We start from the raw sequence: 27230 nt of genomic DNA on the forward strand, positions 1-27230 counted from the left end.
GTGTGTGTGTGTGTGAATGTATATGATTCTTAGTATTTTTGTGTGCTTTTTTATCCTCTAGCTGACCTGTTTTGTATATTGCACTGGACCGGCCACTAGCCATTTTCAGGCTATCGGTCCAAATATTCTTTGTACATATATAAAAAAAAATAAAAAAAGAATGTGTTAGAGTTAAAATGTCCCTTGCCAGTACTTGTTTACTTGCCCAGTAGTTCTGGAGAGTCTACCAAACAAGGTAAGGATAATGAGCAATTTTCAATGCAAATTTGGCACGCACTTTCATATACAGAAGCACTTCCTACAGAAGCATGTGTCGGTAAAACTGATAATGAGGCAAAAATGTCAAACATTTTTGAATATGTTTATTAAAACACTGTCATGCTGCTAAGATGTCATAAGCAGAAACAACCACTGACGGGTGACAGCTACCACCTGCTATTTTGTGTGAAGATGAGTGTTGTTAACTTCATCCAATTTACCAAAGGCTACTATGGTGAAGACTTCTCAAGGCTAAGGATGAAGTCCCATTCTTCTGTGGTAGGCCATAGAGGAGAATAAAAAGAAAAAAGAAACGGTAAAGGAAAGGCACAGTGTATAGAATCGTACCACACACACAACATACATACATACATACATACATACATACATACATACATACATACATACATACATACATACATACATAGAATTCTCAGCATTGCCATTTGTTCGGCGTGTTGGTAAACAGACTTGGAAAGCATATTTAGCGTCAGCGAACAAGGACAGACGACATATTGTGCTCGTTCACTTGTGTCGTCTCCCTTCTGTCCTTGTTCGCTGGCGCTAAATATGCTTTCCAAGGTAGAATTCTCCACGCATAAATATTCTATGACGGGTGCAGATGTGACCTTCTACAACTGCAGTGAACTTGACTAGTGACAGAGGGCAGGTACAACAACACAAATACTTTATTAAAGGACAACTGCAGCAAAATTTGACTGCAAGAAGCTTAGATTAAGACAGTATAGACATAGAACAACCTCGCTGCAAAATTTGGCATTTGGAATACAAGTGTACGCATAATGAAAACCATGTAAAGACACTCATCTTTACCACCAAGGCAGAAACGCTACCATTGCCGCTCATTGCCATGATAGCCAGAATATTGAAAACCAGTCCAGTGTGGTGCCTATGCATGACCTCCAAGCTCAGGCACTGCCTGGGGCACACTGACAGTCTTGGAGGCCATGTTCTGAGGTCTACGTCAAATACGCTAACCACCAAATACGTGTGTCACCTGCTTAGGTGCCATTTAAAGGCTGTTAATAAGAAAATTAGACAATTACCAGCTTTGCAATGTTACCGAGACTGGTTCTACAGTACTTACTATAATATTTGTTTATAACCAACTTAGGCAAAATAAAATTTTTTTGCAGTTAGCCTTTAAAGGGGCCCCGAACTACTTTTTATTGAAGTCGAGAAATGCATCTGAACTTAAATTACACTATTTCAGAAATACGTTGCCGCAAGAAGTTCTTCAATGTGTCCAGCAGAAGCAGAGTTATTGGCAATCAAACATATCGTTCGCAGTGATTATGCTCCTTGTTGAATGATTTGCACTACGAAAGCTATGGTAGAGCAGGGTTTGCCCACAACGCTCTGCCTACTGAATGTCACAGCAGCGTGCAGTTCAAATTTTATTTTGGGTGTTCATGTAGACACCACTATTTACGATTTGATGCATACATGCCAAATGCGGTTGACTTCAACGAGCTGCGGTGCGCTCAGCCAGTGGACTCGTCGCGGCACCCCATGGTGGCCACAGTGTGTACGCTACGTGGCAGACTGCATCTACATGCAACTGCAGCTTTTGCTTTGTGCACTACAGGGCTAGAGTGCGCTCTTGCGTCCATATGCTCCTGCTTGGCTGTGTTACGTGGTTACGACATGGTGCGGACCTGATTTGTCCTGCACCAGCTTGACTGATGCATAGTAGCCACATCCAACTTGCACATATTGAAGTTCATTAGGAGGCGAAGCCTGCCAAGGCGTCTAACCAGGAGCAGCCAGGAGTGAGTGTGCACTGGAAAGTGCGTGTGGCCTGACCTTAAGTTTCGCGTGGTTCAAGGCTAGTTGAGTGTTCGAAACTAGTTGAAATGATCAAGACCCGATGACTACGACACCGATAAGCAGAGCGGCCAAAGTTTAATTGCTACGCGGGCGGCCACAGTCGAGTATGAGCAGACGATAGTTGGTTTCTTCTGGAAGTACGTAATTATTATCGAAATTAAAAACCTGACTTTTGCTTACTTCAGCCTGTTTATTAAATTGCATCAATAAATATACACAGTAACAGTAGGAAGAAGCGTACTGATCCAAACACCCTTCTTAATTGATGTCAGCGATTGACAAATAGCAGCCACATGTGGGAGGCTGCTATATTACAAATTAAAGCGTAGAGAAAAGAGTGAGGAGCAGGCTTCTGTTGAAAAGAGAGCATTTGAGAGAACGATGACTTTGCGCTCTACTTGTGAGATCCATGTGCCACGCACGACTGCAAAATTTGGTTGGGATGTTCACAGCAGCGCGTGCTATCTGCGGACTGTGTTTTTTCATCAAGCCCGAGGAGTAGTTCAGGGCGCCTTTAAGAAACAGCTTTGGTTAAAATCTATATACTATATAATTTACCATTGCTTTTCAATGGGGGGAGGTGCTCAATGATCTCCCCATTGTCTGTCTCGCCTCATTTCCTCCCAAAAGTTGTGTTCAAGACACCGCTTGTGTCAAGTGCTCATCAACATGGCACAAGACGAGCCCTTCACCACATGAAAAGCAACGGTTGTGCCAAAGCTCTATTCCAAAAGCGAGCTGTGCAATGACGATGACGATGCGATGATGATTATATAGAGATGAAGAATACGAGGCTCATATAAATGCTCACAATGCTTCTTTGTGATCAACATTTGCATTAGTCTGAAGGTTTAGGAATTCAACATTGACATACCTTTCCTGACTGGTTGCACTGAAAGACGTGATCTCGCAACTAGAGCCATGTTTGCCAAAGGACCCTTGGGACTTTGAGACTTATGTTTCTCGTGAAGTGTCTTCAGTTCAGCCAAAGTGATCTGGCGGTCCAGTTTGCGGACAAACTTTACGTCGACCATGAACCACCTCGGTTTTTCAGTGGTGCTGAGTCTTGTATCAGAGAAGAAAAAGTACCATAATAATAACTTTCTTAAATAAAGAAAAGTAACAGACACAGCAGTAATGGACACATGCAGACACTCCTGGACGTTAGAAGAATGAATATTATCAAAGAGGTTCAACAATTAACATTGCCTTTATGTGAATATCATCAAGAATTAGTGCTAGAAGCACTTGATAAATGCACCAAATGAAAAAATAACATTACAGTGATAAACGAGATGTAGTATAAAAGCACAGGTTGGTATGGCACCGATGCTGCATTACTTTTCGCCGTAACTGCTGTTGCAATCCCAGCGCTGACGCCCGTAATTGCAAACGGGTCGCAAGCCCCAAGGGTAGCGTTGGCCTGGCGGCCTGGGGCACTGGAAGCATCCGAAGGTCCCGGCAAAGCATGAGTCGACTGGTAACAGAACAACTGGTTTATTCTAACATCGCAAAAGAGCGGGCGGTCAGGTCGACCGAAGTGAGAGACGGGAGAGCACGTAACACAACGGAAGAAATCGGAGCCTCTCTCAGCGTCCGGGGGGCAGCTGCTTTTATAGTCTCGCAGCTGAGGGCAAGAAGGAACGTCTCGGGATGAGACCACGTGACTCTGGGCCCGGACAGGCTGAGAGACATGTTGAGACGAGTGTAGTGACGCATCGCCAACCCGGCGCCGATCAGACCTCCTCGCTTCACACTTGGGGAGCTCCTCTCCCCGGCTGCCGCGCTTTGACAAGCGTGGGCACACACACACACACGCACACACGAAGACACGTGGCACTGAAACACGCCTGGACGCGCTTGGCGGGGAGGTTTTGCGGGAGCTCCGAACGGGCCAAAATGTCCGCCGCTTTGAACGAAGCCCCGGCGTCCGTTGCATCCGCGCCGGCTATACCGCGTGTCGTAGGCGAAACGTAACAGACCGCCCCGCCGGGGGAGGGAGATCCCGATGGTCAGGGGACTGCATCCGCTGTCCGGAGAGATGTCGCTTGATGATGCTCATAACCGAAGTCGGTCGTCCTTCGGCGTTTCTTGAGCGCAGCGCACAGAGAAGGCCTCGTTCTCTCGTTCAGGTTCACACAGGACACTGCAAAGTGACTTCGGGAGAGTTGACATTTTTGTTCTCGTTCCCGGCAAGCGTTAGAACTACGCCGAAACTCAACCGCTCAGTCAGCAAGCACGGCACAACCCTCACTAAGCCCTGCCAGGCTCTTTCCCCTTTTATACTACTGCCTAGTTCCTTACAGTAGTTTAGCAGCACTCAGAACGCGTCCACAAATTGGAAAATTGCACGAGAAAGCACATCATCACTTTGAAACACTACACAAAAGCAATATGTTAAAAATCCTGCCTCAGGAAGAAAAACATCAGTAACAAACAATTTTGAGGCTGATTCCCACGTTAGGGGCTTCGACTTAAGCCATCGGCGTTACCGTTGAGACTCCCCTTTTTGTAACGCACCTCAAAGGAATATTGTTGCAAAGCGAGGCTCCAGCGCAGGAGGCGGCCATTTTTGGGAGAGATGGTCTGCAGCCATTGGAGAGGGCAGTGATCCGTCTCAATGATAAACCTCGAGCCGGCTAGGTAGCATGACAATTTCTGAACGGCCCACACGATACACGCACACTCTTTCTCGGTGGCGCTGTACGCCTGCTCACGACTGGTCAGCTTACGACTAGCATACAGGACGGGGTGTTCTACTTCTCCATTTTCCCGTTGGCACAGTACAACGCCCATGCCTCGCTCACTAGCATCGCACTGAACAACGAACCCTTTTGTGTAGTCGGGCGATCGTAGCACAGGCTGGCTTGTTAGGGCGCTCTTTAGGGCGCTAAAAGCTCTTTCCTTTGTCTCGTCCCAGACGACTGTTTGCGGCTCTGTCTTTCTTAGAGCATCCGTCAGGGGAGCCGCGATATCAGAGTACCTGGGGATGTACCTCTGATAGTAGCCGGCGACACCTAAGAACGACCGAATATCGGTCTTCGTGCGCGGTTGCGGGAAGTCTCGCACAGCGGCCACCTTTATTTCAGAGGGGCGGCGACGACCCCGACCAATCACGTGACCGAGGTAGACAACCTCGGCCTGTGCTAACTGGCACTTGGGAGCCTTGACTGTCAAGCCCGCATCGCGCAGGCGGGTTAGCACTGCCCGCAAGTGGGCCATATGCTCAGGCCAAGATGCGGAGAATATCGCTACGTCGTCTAGATACGGTAAAGCGAATTCTTGCTGTCCCCGCAACACTTTATCCATGAGGCTTGAAAAGCAGTATGGCGCGTTCTTCAAACCAAAACTCAAAACTTTAGGACGGAATGTCCCCATTGGTGAAATGAACGCCGCATACCTACTAGCCTCTTCTGTAAGTGGAACCTGCCAATAACCCCTGACAAGATCTAGGGTGGAAATAAACTGAGCGCTACTCACTCTCTCAAGGCGCTCCTCGATGTTAGGGATCGGATAAATTTGATCCTTAGTGATGGAATTAAGCCTGCGGTAGTCGACGCAAGGACGAGCTTCCTTGCCCGGTACCTCAACTAAAATCAAAGGGGAGGTATAATCACTCTCACCTGCCTCAATAACACCGAGCTGTAGCATTTTCTTTACCTCAGCCTCCATAATATCGCTCTGGCGGGGTGACACCCGGTACGCCTTGGATCGTACTGGCTCTGGGGAGGTAAGTTCTATGTCATGAGTAAGGACAGAAGTCCTACCAGGCCTCTCAGAGAACAGACCTTGAAACTCTTGTAAGAGCTGGTGTAGTTCGGTTTTCTGCTCAGGCGACAGCGATGCTTTACTTATTAAGTCACTAATGACGTGATCAGTGTCTTTCCTGTTCGTTACTGAGCCTAGTCCCGGAAGCTCGACCGGTAGCTCTTCGGGAGCGTTTACCATCATACATACTACTGCTTCCCGTTGCTTATAGGGTTTGAGCAGATTACAGTGGTAAACTTGCTGTGCTTTCCGTTTTCCTGGCAGACTGACCACGTAGTTAACGTCCGACAGTTTTTGAACAATCCGTGCTGGGCCCTCCCACTGCACGTCGAGTTTGTTTTTTAGCGATGTGCGCAATATCATGACCTCAGCCCACCTCAAAACGACGGGCCCTGGCTGTCCGATCATAATAAACCTTGGCCCTCTGCTGGGCCTTTGCCATTGCTTCACCTGACAACTCCTGTGCCCTTCTTAAGCGTTCGAGGAGCTTAAGCACGTACTCCACCACGACTGGGTCGTCGCCCCTGCCTTCCCACGATTCTCAAAGCATGCGAAGCGGAGATCGCAGCGAGCGACCGTACACCAGCTCAGCTGGCGAAAACCCCGTAGCCGCATGCGGCGCGGTCCGTAATGCAAACATCACCCCAGGCAGACACAGCTCCCAGTCAGTTTGATGTTCAAAACACAATGCTCTCAACACGCGCTTCATGACGGAGTGGAGCTTCTCAACGGAATTCGACTGGGGGTGGTGCACTGAGCTGTGTAACAGCTTTACCCTGCACCTTTCGAGAAAGGCTGTCGTCAAAGCGCTAGTAAACACTGTGCCCTGATCTGATTGGATTTCCGCAGGAAAACCAACTCGCGCAAATATGGACAGTAGTGCATTGACTATCTCAACTGAGCTGAGTTCCTTAAGCGGTACTGCTTCAGGGAACTTTGTCGCTGGGCAGATCACAGTCAAAATGTGTCTGTACCCCGTGGTTGTTACCGGCAGAGGTCCCACTGTATCAATAACGAGCCGTCTAAAAGGCTCCGTAATGATAGGTACCAACTTCAACGGCGCCCTCGATTTGTCCCCTGGTTTGCCCACCCGCTGACAGGTGTCGCATGTCTTCACAAAGTGGTCTGCGTCCCGAAAACACCCTGGCCAATAGTACTCTTGCAAGAGACGGTCCTTAGTTTTCTTAACTCCTAGGTGTCCGGACCACGAACCCCCATGCGACAAGCGCAACAGATCCTGACGGTAGCACTGAGGCACGATCAGCTGATCGAACTCCACTCCTCTGCGGTCTAGATACTTTCGGTACAGGACCCCACTTCTTTCCACAAAGCGAGCATTTTTCTTGGCGACACCTTCCTTGACAATGCAGCGTATGTTTTCTAGGCTGCCATCCTTCTTTTGCTCGGCTATCAAAGCCGCCCGGCTGACTTTTAGCAACCTATTAAGTCCGTCTGACGTAGGCGCGATGAGCAAATCTGCAGATAGCTCTTCTAACTTTCCCGCATCGGGAATTTCCTCTCCAGTATCTGGTGCCTTTAACGCTACAGGCTCAATTTTATTCAGTTCGGGCGTGCTCTGAATATCAGCTTGCTGCGCTTCTGACTCTTTCTCATTGTTCGACAACGTCGGCCCCGCAACTACTGCCTTTGCAGCGAGCTCCCGAACCTTTGATCTGGTTAAGGCCTGAACGCTAGCCTCACCAAACAAAAGCCCCTTCTCGCGCAGGAGGTGATCGGACCTGTTCGAAAATAGGTACGGGTACTGGGGGGGCAGCATAGATGACACTGCGGCCTCCGTCTCAAGCGCTCCGAAAGGTCCTTCAATAAGCACTTTTGCTACGGGCAGACACACGCTATGAGCTTCCACGGCTTGCTTGATCCATGCACACTCGCCCGTGAACATATCGGGTTCTACGTAAGAGGGGTGAACTACATCCATTGTAGCTGCGGAATCACGAAGCACTCGGCACTCTTTCCCGTTTACGAGGAGGTCTCGCATGTAAGGCTCGAGAAGCTTCATGTTCTCGTCAGTGCTGCATAATGACAAAAACACGACTTTTGTTTTTGTTTCTGGACACTGCGCCGAAAAGTGACCCGGCTTCTGGCACGTATAACAAACGCGCGCTTGCCTCGTCTCGAACCTCTTTCTGCGTTTGGCTTCGGTTGCCGCCGTCTCCTTACGTTCGGTCGGACTGCTTTCACTCGCATCCGCACTACGTGTGTCCCCCTTTGCTCTCATGGGCGTGAACTTCGGCCTCTCAAACTTGGAGCCAAATTCACCCTTTTGACCGTCCTTAGCTCCACGAGCCCGACGCGTCACAAACTCCTCGGCTAGCTCAGCGGCTCGAGCCACCGTACTAACGTCTGGCCTATCCAAGACCCAGTACCGCATGTTCTCAGGTAACCGACTATAAAACTGTTCTAGCCCGAAACACTGCAGAACTTTCTCGTGGTCACCAAACGCTTTCTCTTCTTTGAGCCACTCCTGCATGTTTGACATAAGCCTGTAGGCAAACTCTGTATATGACTCACTTTTGCCTTTCTCATTTTCCCGAAACTTCCGACGGAACGCCTCCGCGGACAGCCTGTACTTTTTTAGCAGACTCGATTTCACTTTGTCGAAATCCTCTGCCTCCTCTCTATTCAAGCGAGCGACTACGTCGGCCGCCTCGCCGGGTAACAAAGTGAGCAAGCGCTGTGGCCACGTTTCCCGAGAGAACCCCTGCTTCTCGCACGTTCGCTCAAAGTTAACCAGGAACAAACCAATGTCCTCTCCAAGCTTAAACGGCCGCATCAGGTCAGTCATTTTGAACAATACTCGTTCTCCTGCACCGTGTGCCTGACTTCCATTACGAGCGCGTTCCATCTCTACCTCGAGGCGCTTCATTTCCAAAGCGTGTTGACGGTCGCGCTCTTCTTTTTCTTTTTGTTCTTTTCGTTCGCGCTCCTGTTTCTGTTTTTTAAGTTCGCGCTCCTGTTTCTCTTTTTGCTCTTGAAGTTCGCGCTCATGTCTTTCTTTTTGCTCTTTAAGTTCGCGCTCCTGTCTTTTTGCCGTCTCCCTCTCCTCAATGGTCTCAAGGCATTCCGACAGCTCGTCATCCTCAGCTTCTAACTCAAGAATAGCCCTTAGCAGTTCTGGTTTTCTGAGTTTGTCTGAGACATCCAGGCCCAACTCTCTTGCGAGCTCCAGCAATTTCGGTTTGCGCAACGACTTCAAATCCATGGCTGCTCTGAATGCTGCTTTCTCTACTGCCTACTACTGTCTTGCCGCAAACTAACCCGGCAGCAACGACAACCACAATTACCAGCTCTGTTTCTGACACTAACAAAAGCCTGGCAAAACTCAGTAGAAGAAAGTCCCGCACTCACCAAACCTCGCAGCCAAGAATTCAGCGCAGTCGTTCCGCTGCAGGCAACCAGTCATCACACAGGGCTCGTTGCACTGCTCCCGGATGGCCGTTGTGCTGTCAACCGCATATCTTCGCTGCTGGCCTCCGTTGTCGCGATCTCACCGCTGGCAACCAGCTGTTAGAATCGCACCGCTGGCACGAGTTGTTGGAACCTCAGTGCTGACGCCCGTTATTGCAAACGGGTCGCAAGCCCCAAGGGTAGCGTTGGCCTGGCGGCCTGGGGCACTGGAAGCATCCGAAGGTCCCGGCAAAGCATGAGTCGACTGGTAACAGAACAACTGGTTTATTCTAACATCGCAAAAGAGCGGGCGGTCAGGTCGACCGAAGTGAGAGACGGGAGAGCACGTAACACAACGGAAGAAATCGGAGCCTCTCTCGGCGTCCGGGGGGCAGCTGCTTTTATAGTCTCGCAGCTGAGGGCAAGGAGGAACGTCTCGGGGTGAGACCACGTGACTCTGGGCCCGGACAGGCTGAGAGACATGTTGAGACGAGTGTAGTGACGCATCGCCAACCCGGCGCCGATCAGACCTCCTCGCTTCACACTTGGGGAGCTCCTCTCCCCGGCTGCCGCGCTTTGACAAGCGTGGGCACACACACACACACGCACACACGAAGACACGTGGCACTGAAACACGCCTGGACGCGCTTGGCGGGGAGGTTTTGCGGGAGCTCCGAACGGGCCAAAATGTCCGCCGCTTTGAACGAAGCCCCGGCGTCCGTTGCATCCGCGCCGGCTATACCGCGTGTCGTAGGCGAAACGTAACACTGCACTTCCCACCTTGTGCATTACAAAGTTAAATATGACTATATTACAATAACAGAAGGTATACATAAAAGAATTAGGTGTGGGTTTCCTGAATGGAACAAAGAAGAGACCAAAGCTAATGCACTGACATCGAGCTGTCAAAATGTTTCCTCAGAGTATCAATAGCCCTTCAGATAGCTTGGGCGAGTTGATAGTGCATTGAAATAGTATCCACATCACACAAATGAGTTAAGAAAATTATGGACAGGCAGAGCGTTAAAAAGTGACATGTTCCTGCTAATTTTGCTGACATGAAGCACTAAATAAAAAAAAGGCATATAAAGGCAACTCTAAGTGATTTGACATAGCAACACTTTCCTATCAGCAATTAATGAATCCGATACACATATTCTAGCTCAGCTTACCTGTCATAGTGATTACCCTTCTTGTCAAACTGTGTGTGGTCGGGGTAACCCTCCTTGACAACCTAGTGTGCACGAACAAAGATATTCTGTTATTTCCATAAGCAAACACATGCACCAGACAACCCGCAGTTGTTCTAAGTGATAGGCGTTAAAGGGACAACACAGCTGAAATTACAGCATTGTGATGTGTTGTTGCCTTCACCACAGTCGGCCCCACATAATGATTATGGTTACAGCCAGCTCTGCCATTATGACACATACGTGAAGGGTGATACCAAGGGCAGTGATGGCTCATATATGGCAGCTCTTGTGGTGTGCGCCTGGGCGCACGATACAGTCATAAACCACCGTCAAACAGAACAAAGTTGCATCATGCTGGTAGCACACAGGTAACCCATAAGCAGACTGTTAGTAGTTACACGTCAAGAACACCACCAGCTCAGACAAAATCACTAAAGGACCACAAGGATCTCCAAATGCAATCACATGCTGATGCTGGAGTCGTTGCAGGGATCATATGAAGCCTGCAGAGGTTAATAGGAAAACTATTAGAAACTTTGAGAAGGCTCTCCATTGGCTTCTGCTTGCTTTATGAAGGTTCACTGTACGTTTGGTAATTTATTATAGTCTTCGGGATTTTACTGCACACTCTTTATGTCTGCAGGAATGGCACACCAGGACAAGACTCCGAAACCTATCTGCCAGCCGTGTCATGCCTGTGTGCATGCCTCAAACTGCACTTCTTTAATTTTCTTCTTACTGTTACGCTTGCTAATCCTGCAAGCACCCTTAAGCTGCCAGAAGAGGGTGCTACGGGGCCCCCCGCCTAGATGGGACGTCGAAACCAACATGGCGGCGAGATGATGTCAAGTCTACTGTGCATGGGGAAGTGACCGTTGTGACATCGATGTCCACAGGTATGGTGTGCTGAGGTGCTTCCAGGTAGGCGGGTTTTAAGCGCTCCCGACTGATGACCTCCTCACAACCACGCTGAAAAATTCCTGCAACTAGGCTGTTCACCGAAGGATGTAAAACGGCCCATCGTAGGCAGGCATCAAAGGTGCCTTGAGGGCATTGCGCTGGAGAAAGACGTGAGGCATGAAGCTCTGCACAGTGAGGTATGAGCGCCTTTCACAAAACATGGTGAAAAACAATGAAAAGTTAACCTGCTACATGACAACACACTGACGCTGAGAGTAAACACCCAGCCAACTCGCTTAACAAAAAACACTTTACACATATTCAAACTTACACACAAGTCCAATCAGCTTCAAGATATATGCAACAAATTTTAAATATAACCATTTTCATCAGTGTTATTGCTTTTGATGCACTCTCCTGGTGTGCACCATTGTGTACACTGCACCTAAAGAGGATGTTAGAACAACATAGTTTTACAGCTCTCCAATATTTTAATAATCTCACGGAAGCGTCGACCAGCACGTCGATCATTGCTGTGTCATGCAGCACACTTTCAAAAGTAATGAGGGTGGGTACACGGGCTGCAGAGCGTTCCAGTGTTAGAGCATCGTCTGCTAGGCTATTTCAATGAATCTAGCATAGCAATTGGTGTTTATCAGCACATAAATTTTTTGCATCCACTTACTGTAACCACTGTGCGCACAGGAACATGTGTGTACATTTCTTCTTGCATTGGAAGTGGATGAGTAGCAGGGGCTATAGCTTAGATGCAATGCTTGGACAAGCATTGCGTCTAAGCTCTGCATCTAAGCTCATTGCGTCTATGCTCTGTGCAGATGCACCTGCTGTCGTTAATCTTTAGCTGTGTTCCATGACATGGTGCTGACCCACCATGTCGGTCGATGCTCTTGTGAGATAATTAACTTCTTGAAGGGCTGTACAATTTTACTGGCTATGGTTGCAAACTGCTAGGAAATACGATGCTTTCTCACAACCTGCTGTCCGCAAAGTGTTGATGATGTTAAACTGTGACTTCGTTCAAACCGAGCGAGAAGATAAGCATGACATGTGTGTCTTGCATCGCAATCCTTGTTTGCACAAGTGTGTCCATACCTCGACAATGCCAACTATTCCAGGAGTCTTGCAATTGCTGTGGTAGAAGAAGCACTGGTGGCCGACCTTCATCTGGTCCCGTAAGATGTTCCGTGCCTGGAAACAGGGTAGGAAGCCACGAAGATTGAAGTGAAGTTCTTTAAAGGGACACTAAACAGCACTAATAAATCAGTTTAGACTGGAAAAAATATTCTTTCAGAATTTGCATTTACGACGGAAATGTGTTGAATACTAGAAGAATATAATTGTTTTTTACCATGTCTGATTAAGCTTTGGTTGATTAAATCGAATATCAGTGACTCTGAGGGCTTTAAACAAATGGTGCGGACAGTATTTTTCACAGGCAATGTTCTATAATAACAAGTCCTCGCCTGCAACACTCTCAGGTGCTAAATAACGGTCTAGGCCAATGTGACTTTTTGCCATAGCTTGTGGTTTGAACGTGATGATTTCTTTGAGGTGCCTTGTTTGACAATCAGAAAATCCTGAGTTGAGAAATCTTCCCCTGCAGATCAATGTTAGTCTGTACCTTGTTGTGCTTTTCATTGATTATAGTGTTTTCCTGAAATCAGTAATATACATAAACGCAAGAAAAAATAAATAGCTCCAATAATCACTGAGGCCCAAATTCTGAGACCTTCCTTTCCTTGGGCTGCTCCTAACCTTATTTGAGGAGCCTTTCATGCTTCCTTACCTCGAAGGATGTGTGGAGGAAGCAAGTGTATTCTGAAAGCTCCCTTTACCCGCCCTCACGAAAGGAACCCTTTCGTTAGGTAAAGAACGCATTCCATGCATCAGGGTTCAAGGGTATTCATCATAAGTGTCACCGAACGTCTTTATTCAGCAAAATAAATTATTTTGTCAAATACTTTTCCCTCTGCTGTATTGTTAATATATAAACGCACATGCTTTTTCCTGATTAATGCTCAACGCTAACGCACGTAAGGACACCTTGTGGAGGGCAATGTGGACACCTTGTGGCGGATACTGGCTGCTCTGTGTATACTAAGTTGTCGTCCTGTGCTGTTTCGCCCTTTCGTTCTCAAGTGATAGTTGTGTTTGCTTTAGATTTGTGTCATGATGCTTCGACAACAAGGTATTGGTGACAGTTGGGCACTGTTCCTCAGATAGGTTCTCAATTTTTCGTTGCTGTAGGCTTAACAATACCGTACGCACTGCGGTATCTTGGAGGCCACGAACATAAAGTTCGTACTTTGCACTTTGCATAGAGCGCACTACCGTCTGCTCAAACTTTTACTCAAACTTGCAGCCGCCGTTTTCTTGTCGCCAGCCAGCCGGCCACCAGAAAGTAATTGCGCGTGCGCAGACGAGCATCACATGGGCAAGCACTGTGAAGAAGCCCTCGTTTAGTGAAATAAATGAGGAGAGGCATTGGCAAGAATCCCACTTAGGGCAAAAAAGTGAGGAAAGGAAGTGTGCAGGTAGCTTCGGGGCTACCTTACAGCAAGGGAGTGCCAAGGAAGCCTCTGCTAAGGAGGCCTCAAAAAGGAAGCTTTCAGAATTGATTTAAGGCAGTCTAACTGCAATGAAGGCTTCCCTACTAAAGTAACGAAGGTATGAAAATTTGGGCCTTAGTGCTGTTAGTTCCTGACGTTGCAGACAAGCAACCTTCTGTAACTCATAAACCACTTTCTGTATTAACCATGTTAAACTCCAAACAAATATTATTGTACTGTAATGTAACCTAAATGTGGCCAAGAAGGATTTTTACGCTGCAGGTACATTTTCTTTTAATGAGAGATATTGCACTATAAGACCTTATAAACCAAGTATTTCCCTGTAGACGGCCTCTTATATGTAAATACAGTAACACAAAGCATTCACATTCAGCACACACACCGAATTGCACAAGTACTGAACATGGCGTAACGCCACTTATAGCCAGGGCCTACCTGATAGTTTCTCACTCCATCCCAGCATGATGTCCTGTCAGGGCACTCAACTAGGTCATCAATGCTGAACTGCAGTGAACAGAAACACAGGTGATTAGAAAACCTAAGTGCAGATAAGAGAGCACCACACAAATGCAACCAGTATATTAGTTCAGATAAGGAGGAACGGTAGTGGGCTTGGGCACGTATGTAGTGCATAGGATATAGGCACAACCTTTGGTCTATTATGAGTAACCGAACAGGTGACAAAAGGGAAACGCAGTCAAGGGCGGCAGAGAACTGGATAAAGTAAGCTCACCAAAGACAAGGGCAATTGGATATTCCTGATGAGGACTTTATCTAGCAGTGTAACATATTTCTGTAGAGAAATAAAAGCTTTAATTATCAAGCAAGATGCAGCTAAAATAAAACATCAGTGATAGTTCAATGCAATTATTTAAAGATTAACTTGGAATAACGGAATCAGAAGTCTTAAACGTTGAACACACAGGACAAATGATAACCGAGTATACGGCCTTTGATTAGATTGAATTAACCCCAAAATGTGGTCATGCTAGTCGAATCGCACTTTAGCACGTAATGTGGACATAGCGAACAAGTGGATACAATAATTCTTAGCAGAATACCATGGCTTTCACTGTTATTTCTTAACATGAAAGCTCCCTCTGCACACACTCTGATGCTTCTCTGTAATTTTGCTACCTATTTGTGCACTGTCCTGATTAACATTATCAATGCTGCAAACCAAAGAATACAGCAGTAATCAAGATCAATGCAAAAGCAGAAACTATGCTTCATGATTAGAACAGGGTCAAGTTAATAATTATTAGTAATGCTTATTTTTGTGCCTCCAAGTTTTCTCAAAAAGGGAGGCTATGAAAAAGTAAACTTTATAATGGTCTTATCATGATGTGTAGGAATGAGAAACCTAGACCTTCACGTTTGTGTGCAGCTTTGCTCCACCTATCAATTCCAGGCTTCACAACCAGACCGTCAGAAAAGTGTGGTGTTGTAACGCTTCCAGTGTAAGTGTATTGTGTGAGAGGGGGAGGGCGCGATAACGAGTATAGAATTGTTGGTTGTATGTGGGTATACAGAATAATAGTAAAAAAAAAGGCTGCGTACTTCACCTGTGTAGATGCTGCCTCGCTAACTATGGTGCCGCTTGCGAAGCAATGTCGCCGATGTTACGACGCGAAATTCAAGCTGTGTGCAGTGCAGTTGAATGTGCTGTGGAGCATGGAAACCGAGCAGCAGTGAGGGAATTTGAAGTCAGCGAAAAAATAATCTGGGACTGGCGGAAAGCATCCAATGTGCTCCACCAATGAGTCGGAAGGTAACAGTGATGTGCCAGCATAACTCCAACCTGAAGTAGCTGCATTGTTAATAAGCGACTTGAAGGAGGATGACTTCGATGGCTTTGACTAAACATCGTCATGTAAGCTATCAATAGCATTGTTCATGCTATCAGAATAAAATACTTCTGAAAACTATTGTCTTGATGTTGGAAGGTGCTTGCACGCGTGTCAGCACTGTCTACCACGGGATGCGTGCAGAGGCGGCGGCCGCTGCTAGCAGGTATTTTGGTCACACTTTCTCATAACCCAATCCTCAACGAGTCTTTAAATCAGTCATCAAATTAACAGGTGTGTCTTACACACCGGTGCCATTGATATACATTTTTTTAAAGGAAATACTGTCGTTTTGAGGAGGGGGTGACTTATACAAAGATGCGACTTATAGAACGAAAAATACAGTACATAAACAAACATGATGATGATAATGATAGACCAAGGACACCAGAGAAGAACCAACTTAAAGGGATCCTGAACTAACCCTTGAGCTAGGCAAGTAAGCATGCTCTCCAGGAAGAGCATGGAACTGTGAATGCCTCAGCCAGGTTTTATGTTATACAATTAACAAACATGGAGCTGACAAGAAGTTTTCTCCATCCTATATTTGGAAGCACCAGCTGGCTGACAGCTGACGTCAGGTGGCAGAAACCCATAGACACCAGTTACTGGGTGATTGTTTTTTACCAAGAATTACTTGCATGCACAAGCTCACATGCATGCATGTCCTTCCAGACTTGTCAGCAATTACTAGGAAAGTGAAGTGGTAGCTATCAACACATTCCGCCTGTTCTACTGCTGTTGCTGCATGCATAAAGCTAAAAAGGAAGAACAGAGGTTTCCTAGGCAAGACGCTGGCTATCAATGCTGCCCTCGCTCAGAGGAATGGTTGAGTTGAAGGGGAATGAAAAAAGAAAGACACATTCCATTCCTATTAACTCTAGCCATATTAGACCCATCTTGAAAATCCCTTTGGGAATATATTCCTTGAAGGACACTGCACTAATTACAACATGTTATTTAATTAAGCTTCAAGAAAAGATGTTACAGAGTAACTTAAGGTTTAAAAAGGTGCCAAGGGAAAGAAATACAACATAAAGGCGCCGAAGTTACAGTGAGGAACACAGTTTACAACATTATGCTCTCATCACAAGCTAGTTTTCCACATTAGACACTCCTAAACATGGCCGTAAATTAGGTCCACTAAGATAATACTTTTCTTTTTTTGCAATACAGCAAACCAACTAAAAACATTGTGAATATCACACAGCTTATGAGTGCACAAGATTACCAATAGAATACAGGCACAACCTATGGTCTATCATGAGTAACCGAATGGGTGACAAAAGGGAAATGCAATCAAGGGTGGCAGAGAGCTGTATTAAGTCAGCTGACAAAGGACAAGGGCAAGTGGATATTCCTGGGGTAGGACTTTGTCTAGCAGTGTAATGTATTTCTGTAGTAGAGAAATAAGAGCTTTAACATTCAAGCAAGATGCAGCTAAAATGAAACATCAGTGATAGTTCACTGTAATTATTTAAAGATTAACTTCGAATAAATGAATCAGAAGTCTTAAACGTTGAACAGACAGGACAAATGATAACCGGGTGTACAGCCTTTGATTGGATTGAATTGACCACAAATGTGGTCATGCTAGTCGAAGTACTATTTTCACTTTAGCACGTAATGTGGACATAGGGAACAAGTGGATACAATAATTCTTAGCAGAATACCATGGCTCTCACTGTTATTTCTTAACATGAAAGCTCCCTCTGCGTAAACTCTGATGCTTCTCTGTGATTTTGCTACCTGTTTGTGCACTGTCCTGATTAACATTATCAATGCTGCAAACCACACAATACAGCTGTAATCAAGACCAATGGAAAAGCAGAAACTATGCTCCATGATCAGAAAAGGATCTAGTTAATAATTATTGGCAGGGCTTATTTCTATGCCTCAAAGTTTTCTCAAAAAGGGAGGATATGAAAAAAGTAAACTTTGCAATGGTCTTATCACGATGTGTAGGAATGAGAAACCTAGACCTTCGTGTTTGTGTGCAGCTGCGCTGCACCTGTCAATTCCAGGCTTACAACCAGACCGGCAGAAAAGTGTGGAGTTGTAACGCTTCCAGTGTAAGTGTATAGCATGAGAGGGGGGGGGGGGGCAATAAGTAATATAGAAAAAGTTGGTTGTATGTGGGTATATGGAATAGTAATAAAAAAAGAAACAAGTTGCAACTGAAGACATGGATGTAATAAATACAAGTAAAACAGAGCTCACATAAGAACAGAATAACATAACTAGAGAATTAGCTGCAACTGAAACACCACTAGCAGCACATTGAAACAGGAGAAGACAGAGGCTTACATTCCATTCTTATCCAACAGCAACAACCTGCCAATCCTGGTATGCCGAGCACCACTCATGAAGAGGAAGGGGATTGGAATAGAATCAATGTTATTAAGGCCCATGCTTCAGTAACTTATTAGAGAAGCTGCACCTGCTGACACTGCTGGAAGATAGCAATGCTGAACATCAGACTGTACCTCTATCAGGGGAAAGGTCACCAAAGAAAAAAGTCCAGGTTAACATGGCACTACCTTCATGTCTATACCATTTTCTATCCGACTTTCTGGTTCAGATTTCAGCAGCCAGTGAACCACTTCATCCGTTTCTTGCGTATTCCTTGATGCTTGTTTATCTGGCTGACCTTAAAGAAAGAAAGGGAAAGCAAAAAAGTCAAGGCGTAGCACATGCACCATACACAAATGACTGCCAAAGAGGAGTGGTGCAAGCTACAGGCAGATGCAGCCTTTGCAAAGATGTACAAGGGTGTGCAGTGACATCATCGAAGCCACCATATTGTTGTACAGTGAGCACAGTGTAAAGCCTATTCCAATCCCCTTACTTCCAGCAACACAGTGGAAGCTGTGAATAGGGCAACAAAAAGGTGTACATGGCATCACGCAAATGCTCCCTATTCCAGCAATTTCTCCACCAGTGTGTCTCATTTTAATGTCTGTGGGGCTAAGCATGCTACAGAGTGAATTGTGGCATCAGCCTGTCCTGTATCCCCACCATTTCCAAGAGGAATAAGCAAGGCAACTAGATGAAGGGAAGGTACGATGCCTGCACTTCCCCAGGTGCCAACCCCACGCTCGCTGGACGGTCCAGTCTTGCTATATTAAGCAACAGGAGATGATTAGCAAGTACTGTTAAATCTCCTCACTTGTTTAACAAATCAGTGCCTCATCAAACTTTCACTAGGAGGAGAAAAAACTCTACCTTGAAAATCTGCTTCCAGTGTCTGCTTTCCAGTGTCGTTGCAAAAAAATTAACTCCTCCATGGGCTTGAATCGAGGTGCTCTATGTTCCATATGTCAAGGAGAGTTTTTTCACTCTTTGGTGAGCTCTTTGAAGAATGCAACCTCAGCTGTGGGAAGTGGTATGCAGATTGACAGATACATACATGGAAGGACAGACTGTTCTTCTCTATGCTCCTCTGTGTACGTGTGTCAATTTGTGCACCCCTTCTAGTAGTTATGTTTCACCAGCTAGAGAAACGAGAAACACTTGTCCAACCTAAGTGTTCTTTTTTAATGCATGCTCGGCTGACAACACACTCATGGGGTTTCTTAGCTTTCCTTCATACTCAACATATTTAATGCCTGTGGGCTATTGTTGCAATGACAGATGAAAAGAGTTGCAGAATATTGCTTATTTTATTATGAATATGAAATTGCATCTTCACTTCTAAAAGTTGCCTGCCCTGTCTAATGTGGCTAACCAAAATGTTCTCCTCTTAAGCTTTCCAGGCCATTCACAACAGTGCTATGGAAACACATACACTTTGCCACATAGCTCATTGCGTGCACACGGTAGGGGAAAGGAAGTGCATTGATCTCTCTAGTTTGTTGGTCAGGGACACAAATTTCCTTCATGGCTAAGGTCTTTGATTCCTATATAAGAAAATGGACGCACATTTAAGGCATTATCTGGAGACAGAATTTCTGTTCTTTTCAGTGAACATAATAATTTTAAATGAAAGAGTTCCACCATTTTTCTCTTTAAGCCAACTATTACTTTCACTTGACACTTACAAGGATACTCAGATTACTTTTTTACATTATTTCCGTGAAGGTTTACCAATTTTCTCATCAGCCCCACAGTATTTCTAGGCAGGGAATGCCAACATTCTTCATCTGTGGGACATTAATGGGATTGATGTGGTGCCATTATTAGGTACATGGAACCATTGCTAGCAACTGAATGAAAATTCTTAAACAAGCTGACAAGCATTACCAAGCAGCAATGTGGTGACCAAAGTATAAGATATCCACTACTACACTACAAGTTTACAATATGGAACAGAATGTTAATGTTGAGTTTCATGCTACTGTGCCTTGTCATTATCCGAAGATACCAATAATTTCCCATGAGGATATCACCTTGCTCACAGGTTTGTTACCGTTTATGCATATAAGTGGGCACGACATCCTTCTCTCCTCTTTTAATTCAAATAGCACTAATTTCACTGAATAAGAAAAGATAAATAGTTGTGAGTCAATGTGTCTGTTTGTGTGTTCATTTCTCTTGTGCTCTCTTCCATTGTGCATGCTGAATTCAACAAGAAAACAAATGAAACATTTAAGTTAAAATAAAGTTACAAAACAAGAAAAGGAAAGATACGCTATTCAAACATTTTCCACTAATGAAGGAAGCAAAATAGGTTGTAGCACTTGATCAAAAGTGTTTTGTTTCTGTGTGAATATTAAACCCTGCTCAGCACGTGGAAACAACAGGAATTCTGCCTGTGGCAGCTATCTCATACTGCACCATAACAAATTCTGCATGAGAGTAATGAAAACCATGTGAATGGCTGTATTAGATGTGGTGACAAGGGGACCACATGAGAGTATGGAGTGATGGTCAGCCTTAATTTTTAAATTATGGTGCAGTACGTGCCAAAACTATGATCTGATTATGAGGCCCACTGTAGTGAGGGACTCCAGATTAATTTTGGCCACCTGGGGTTCTTTAATGTGCACCTAAATCTAAGTACACAAATGCTTTTGCACTTTTCCCCCATTAAAACGTGGCCACTGTGGCCAGGATTTGATCTTGCGACCTGATGCTTAGCAGCACAACACCATAGCCACTAAACAATGTAGTTGGCCTGTACCTTAAAAATCTCGCCAGAAAAGTTATTGTGGGGTGTTCCTCCCTAGTAGTCTGCACCAACAGAGACGACCATTTTTAATGTCTGCATCATTAGTCCATACTTTCTTGGGTACTTGTATGAAAACATGGCCAGAGTGACAGGATCCTTCAGTGTTCATGCTCAATAGCCTTCTGTACAACACTGTGATCTTGAAGAAAGTGTGTCTAGCCTTCTTGAGTGGCAGGATTTTGAAGTGGTGGAGGCTGGGGCTTGTTATTTCCTTAAATATGTACAAAGATCTCGGTCTGCATGCTAGAAGTGGCCTGACGAAATGAAGAAAGATCTAAGGTGCAATTTCACGAACCAAAGTACTGGTGCATGTGCAAAATATTAAGCAATAATTATGGCGGACCTGTGTACAATGGCTTCAGATGACAGTTGTTTTTACAACTCCCTGCAAGGAATTGGCAAATCAGTGGTGAATGTGAGCAATGGGGTACCACCACAATGTTCCACTGTGACCAACAATGCCTCCCCCACTTACAACTTTACTGATGCTTTGCTGATGATGATAGCTGCGTACTGTAGCTTTCAGCCCCCTGAAATTAAAATTAAGATGTGAACAGTGCTGCATCTTTATACTGCCGCATTAATCCAAAAATCTAGAGACCTTTGATCCTGTTAGTTGGTGGTTCAATAGCTACCATCAGGCTGACTGGACTGCAATCACACGTCTTCCCAGCAGCACCACCAAGCACCAAGCACAGTTAAGAGTACAGGGATTTATTTGTACGTCCCTTCACTTGATCTACTCCATCATTTCTAACTCCTCTTCCTCATCTCTTAAGCCGTACCCCACTGCTCGCTCATGTCTAAAACCAGCGACGCCCCGGAAGAAGAAAAGTTTGCCACAGATGGGCCCCCCCCCCCCTGAGGACAAGTGGCCGTGGTCACTTGAAGAGGTGGTCAGACGGAGGTGCTGATAATGGGAGGCAGTTCGATTCTTGCGATAGCAACTGCATCTTCACGCCCATTGTACAAGATTGTGAATTGGCATTCAGGACATATGATGACAGGGAAAGGACCATCATAGCAGGGCTGAAGAGGATGACAAGGTGTGTCAACACAGACAAAAATGTGTGAGGATGCTTGTAGGTTTGAGGGTAGGAAAATGCTATGCTTATTTGTGTGAGCAGAGGTTGGCGATGGGTACAAGTTGTGCATGAAAATGAATAGACGCTGGACGGAAAAAGATGGCTCAGAAACATTCAGCATACATACGGGGCTGACGAAGTCACCGGGCAAACGGAGGGTGCAGCCGTAAACCATCTCATCTAGAGAGCAGGTGAGTTCTGGTCGGAGTGCTGACTGAAGGCCGAGCAGCACGATTGGAAGGTGCGATATCCAATCCTCTGCGTGAGGCTGAGCGGCGAGTGTAGCTTTCAAGTGTCGATGCAGCCTCTCGACGATGCTGTTGGATGCAGGATGGTAAGCAGTTGTGCGAATATGCTCACAACCCAGAAGGGATGTTACAGTCATGAAAAGTGTAGACTCAAACTGTCTGCCTCGATCAGTGGTCACCGCTGATGGCACACCAAAACGGCTTACCCAGGTAGACAGAAAGGTATCAGCAACTGTCTCCGCCATTATGTCAGGCATTGGAGCTGCTTCAGGCCACCGTGCGTGAATCAATACACTTGAGCAAATACGTATAACCACAGCATGGCAGCAAAGGTCCAACAATGTCCAAATTAATGGTGTCGAAACGTGCATCGGGAGAAGGAATTTTCCCAATGGAGGCTTGGTGTGTCGTAGCACTTTGATACGTTTACACGCTGTACAAGTGCGCATCCAGTTGCGCATATCAGCGCGTATGGGTGGCCGAACGTAACATTTGGGGATAAGGTGCTGTGTGGCATGTACGCCTGGATGGCAAATTGAGTGCAGTGTATCAAAAACAGCACAACGAAGAAGAACAGGAACATAAATGTGGGTACTGTTAGGTGAAGTGTCGTGGTTGGGAAAGTTGACTTGCTCCCAGCGGAGGGATGTAGAAGATTGGAGTCATGGAGATTTCTCATCGAATGCTTGAGCTGCCGCAAGTGAAAACAAGAAAAGGTGGACAGAACTTGGCATGGCGTTGATGGAAATACAACTGAAAGCCTGTAGTAATGCGAGTGACAGCAACACATGCAGTAGGCGCAAGCCAAATAACAGTTTATTGTACACAGCATGGCTGCTTTTACGCAGTGCGCGTTTGGTCGAGCATGCACACTTAGTGCAATGAACGGGCTTCCGATGACATGACACGGCACGTCCGCTGCCTTGTTAAGGGTGCCTTTGATGTAGCATATGTCTGTCGTGAATTCGGCAATAAAAGCAAGATGCAGGAGCTCTCTAGGAGTATGGGTGGCACTGCACGAACGTAAAGCTGAAGCAAGTGGTTTGTGGTCGGTGAGAATAAAAAAATTGACGCCCTTCAAGGAAACACTTGAAGTGCTTCACTGCGAGGCAGGCCGCAAGGAACTCCTGTCCAAAAGTACTCTATCGGCGTTCAGTGTCGCGTAACTTAGGGGAAAAAAAGGAGATGGGGGCCCATGCACCATTAATCCACTGATGAAGAGCGACTACCATGGCTTCCGAAGAAGCGTCCACCATAAGACTAGTGGCAACGGCCTGCGAAGGGTGATGCGGGAGGAGAGCTTGTACTAGTTTGGTCTTAATGATGGCAAAAGTTTGATCAACGACCGTGTCCCAAGGAAGTGCGGTAGACTCAGCTTTCGAAATGGAGAGAAATGCTTCAAGGGGCTGCACCAACTTAGAGCATGCAGGGATGAAACAGCGATAAAAATCGATGAGTCCAAGAAAACGTCGCAGACCATGTGTGGACTTTGGTGATGGGTAGTCGATGATGGCCTGAACCTTGTCAGGCACCAGAGTGATGCCGTGATTAGTGCCGTGATGTCTGAGAAAATCGATCTCCGGAGCCCAAACTGACATTTGTCAACATTGACGACGAGATTGTAAGCACGAAGTCGAGTGAAAATTTAACGTATATGTGCTTTGTAGGTTTCAGCATTGCTGGTGGCGACGAGGAGATCATCTATGTAGGCAAAACAAAATGGTAAGCCTCTGGTGACTTCATATATAAAATGCTGAAAGGTTTGAGCTGTGTTGCACAAACCAAAAGGCATGCGTAAATACTCAAAAAGGGCAAATGGGGTGGTTATAGTAGCTTTTGGAATGTGGGCTAGCTCAATGAGGATCAGGTGAAGAGCTTTCTCAAGATCGATGTTCAAATATATTGTTGCGCCAGTTAAAAAGGTAGTGCAATCCTGAATATTGGGTAGCAGATATCGGTTGGGAACAGTGACCGCATTCAGCGTGCAATAATCTCTACAGGGCCGCCAATTATTGTTCCTCTTAGGCACCATGTGTATTGCTGATGACCACAAGCTTTACGAAAGATGAATGAAATTTAGTTGCAAGATATGCTTGAATTCACTGTGAGCAACTCGAAGTTTATCAGGACCGAGTTGGTGGGGGAAGAGGGGGGACATTGAACGGGCTGGCCTGCGGTAGCAATACAATGGGTTACAGTGTGTTTAGGGGTTTTATCCATCAGAGACTGTGTAATAATCTCCGGAAATGCGTTGAGTAGAGCTGCATATGGTGAGGTAGGCAGTTTCATGAAAGTAAGGTTGAAAGCAGTAGCGTGCGACAGAAAACTGTTGACTCACAGAACCATGATGTTATCCACCAGGTGACTGTGGCTCACGTCCACGAGCAGATGAAAATGGCTTGAGAAATCAGCTGCTAAGATGGCATAGCTGACGTCTGCTATCTAAAATAGCCACAGCAACCTTCTCTTAAGGCCAAGACCGAGGGTAAACGTCTTCTGTCCATAAGTTACGAATGCGGGAGAGCTGATAGCTTGTAGGGGGGTTGACTTTGCACAGAGACGCCAGACAGCTTCGGATGCAGGAATAATGCCAACTTCCACACCAGGGTCTACCAACAGATGCAGTCCTATGGTTCAGTCGATTATATGGAAAAGGCGGCTTGACATACAGCCATGATCACCCGCTGCTGTTATTGATGACTCGCCTGAGCATTTTTCGAGTGCCACAAACAGGGTGACACACATTGATGAGCCGCAGCACGAAAACATTGGTGGTAGTAGCACAGGCCCTGTGATGAAAAACTGTGCTCAGGTTGTTGAAACGGCCGTTGTATAAAAGGCGGCGTGAGAGTCTGATGAGTTGGATAGAATCAGTTATTGAAGTTGCGTGTGCTGCGCAATTCCTGACTCAAGTCAGCGATTTGAGATGTGAGCTTTTTTTACTGTTTCTCGCAGGGAAATCCCCTTCAGGAAGTGGAGAGCTACTGACAGCATTTATGACTGCCGGAGCTATGTCTATCATATTGTTGGCCAGTTTGGCGAGTTCCAACAAGGGCTTATGCTTAGCTGAGACGAGAGCCATGCGTACATTGGCTAGAAGGCTTTGTAGAAACAACTCACTAATACAGCCGTGTCCAAGAAGTCTAGTCGGACACCAATGAGGTATTGCAGGTGACATAGAAACTGAGTTGGATGTCAGTCACCAAGCTCTGTCATTCAGGAGCTGCTGAATACACCGATGAGCAGGCGGAACAAGATGGCAAAGAGCCTCTTTGATTGTCGTATATGGTGTTTCCTGATGTGGCTATACGAAAATGTCGCATATCTCGACCACATCCTGTAGCAGCAAAGCGGCAAGGAGGAGCTCATATTTGCGAAACTACAACTTGACGCGATGACTGCGCAACTAGTTTTCAGCTTGTATGAACCATAACGTGAGATCGGCGAGCCTCAGCTGTGGTAGCGTAATAGTAGCTGTAGCTCCTATAATACCGGTAGAAGGTACCTGACTGGTTGCAGAAGTAGTAGGTGTAGAGTTGAGGTCGCCTGGAGTCTGGGTTTGACCCACTGAAGGTCGCGTTCGTAGTCCGGGTCACCAGTAATTTTGGAACCACCAAGCACAGTTAAGAGCACAGTGGTTTTATTTGTATTTCCCTTTACTTGATCTACTCCATCGTTTCTAACTCCTCTTCCTCATTTCTTACGCCGTGCCCCACTACTCGCTCATGTCTAAAACCAGCCATGCACAAGAAGAAGAAGAAGAAGAAGAAGAAGAAGAAGAAAAAGAAATGTTTGCCACAATAGCATGCAATTGTTTGCGCAGCAGTGACGTGATGCACTTGGTAAGTCTATTATTGATCACCTCTGCATACTAGTACATGATTCACGGAAGGCAAAGTACAGATGCCTGCTCATATTCATTGACAGGGTTGTGAAGTGGTGCAGACGAACACATATGTGCTCATCTAGTATTTGTACCAAGATGAGGAGAAAACTTACAGAATTAGACTACTTTATGCAGCCAAAAAATTCAGTGCTACTCTGCGTTAATTCAATTAACGTCGTCTGAGCATTTCATTAAACAAATGATAATCGAACCTTGCGAGGATAATGCCTATGAGAGCCCCCTGATAGCACTCATGCTTTAGTTGCTGCTGTTCTACGAGAAACAAAAAAAGTCGATCATGGCGTGTTATTTTGTTTTTTTCTTTTTGTTTGTGGCTGTAACCACTGGCTATAACATATCATCCACATGAATACATAAAAAGTTCCACATAAAACATGCCGTTCCTGAAACGGGCAATAGTATGCGAGGCGAGAATGAAGTAATCTAATCTAAATACGGGCAAATCAACGACGATCAGTGTTGGTGAAGCGCGAAGGGAACGAGAGGACACAGCGCAAGATTTGTTTCACGAGTTCTATTCTCCGCCTGATCTGTGACTATGTGAAAAAAGCTGCTTATGAAACAGCACTACGTGAGGCTTTGCATCAACAGACAAACTAAATTTACACGTGTTGGGCCGAAACGTGTTGCCAAGTGGCGAACGGGCAACTCAGGTGTCCCTTCGAGCTGTAGGACATAAGAGTTCATCGACAGTCAACGCGCTCCTGACACTTATTTTCGTTTTATAGCTATGTTAGTTTCTGTGTTGATATCAACCGCTCAAACAGAAGGCAAACGAACTTGCCTGCTTTCTCAGCAGCACTTTCAATCTTCGCTTTTTTCCGTGGAGGCATCTGCAAGCCGGATGTATAGAGGGAAATTTCTTGAGACGAGTAAGAAGATGTTGATCTATCAAGAGGAGAAAAATTTAAAGACGCAGGTGATCAGTAAAAGATGATATAATTCAAACGCGCGCTCATGCAATGTTTCGTGCACGTCGTTGGACACTGTGGCAACTGTGCTGC

At 45.8% G+C, this 27230-nt stretch overlaps 1 protein-coding gene across 1 annotated transcript; it reads right to left on the minus strand.

Annotated features, from left to right (window-relative positions):
• Nucleotides 1–342: 342 nt before the first annotated feature.
• Nucleotides 343–27230, minus strand: LOC126537555 (thymocyte nuclear protein 1-like). The gene is made up of 7 exons (XM_050184665.3): nucleotides 27011–27230; nucleotides 18357–18466; nucleotides 14405–14473; nucleotides 12492–12587; nucleotides 10458–10519; nucleotides 2984–3174; nucleotides 343–532 (listed from the first exon to the last, which is right to left on the minus strand). The coding sequence occupies exons 1-7, from the start codon at nucleotides 27057–27059 to the stop codon at nucleotides 489–491; spliced, it is 621 nt and encodes a 206-aa protein (XP_050040622.1). The 5' UTR covers nucleotides 27060–27230; the 3' UTR covers nucleotides 343–488.

The sequence above is a fragment of the Dermacentor andersoni genome, chromosome 4 (assembly GCF_023375885.2).
Source record: "Dermacentor andersoni chromosome 4, qqDerAnde1_hic_scaffold, whole genome shotgun sequence".
Classification (NCBI taxonomy): domain Eukaryota; kingdom Metazoa; phylum Arthropoda; class Arachnida; order Ixodida; family Ixodidae; genus Dermacentor; species Dermacentor andersoni.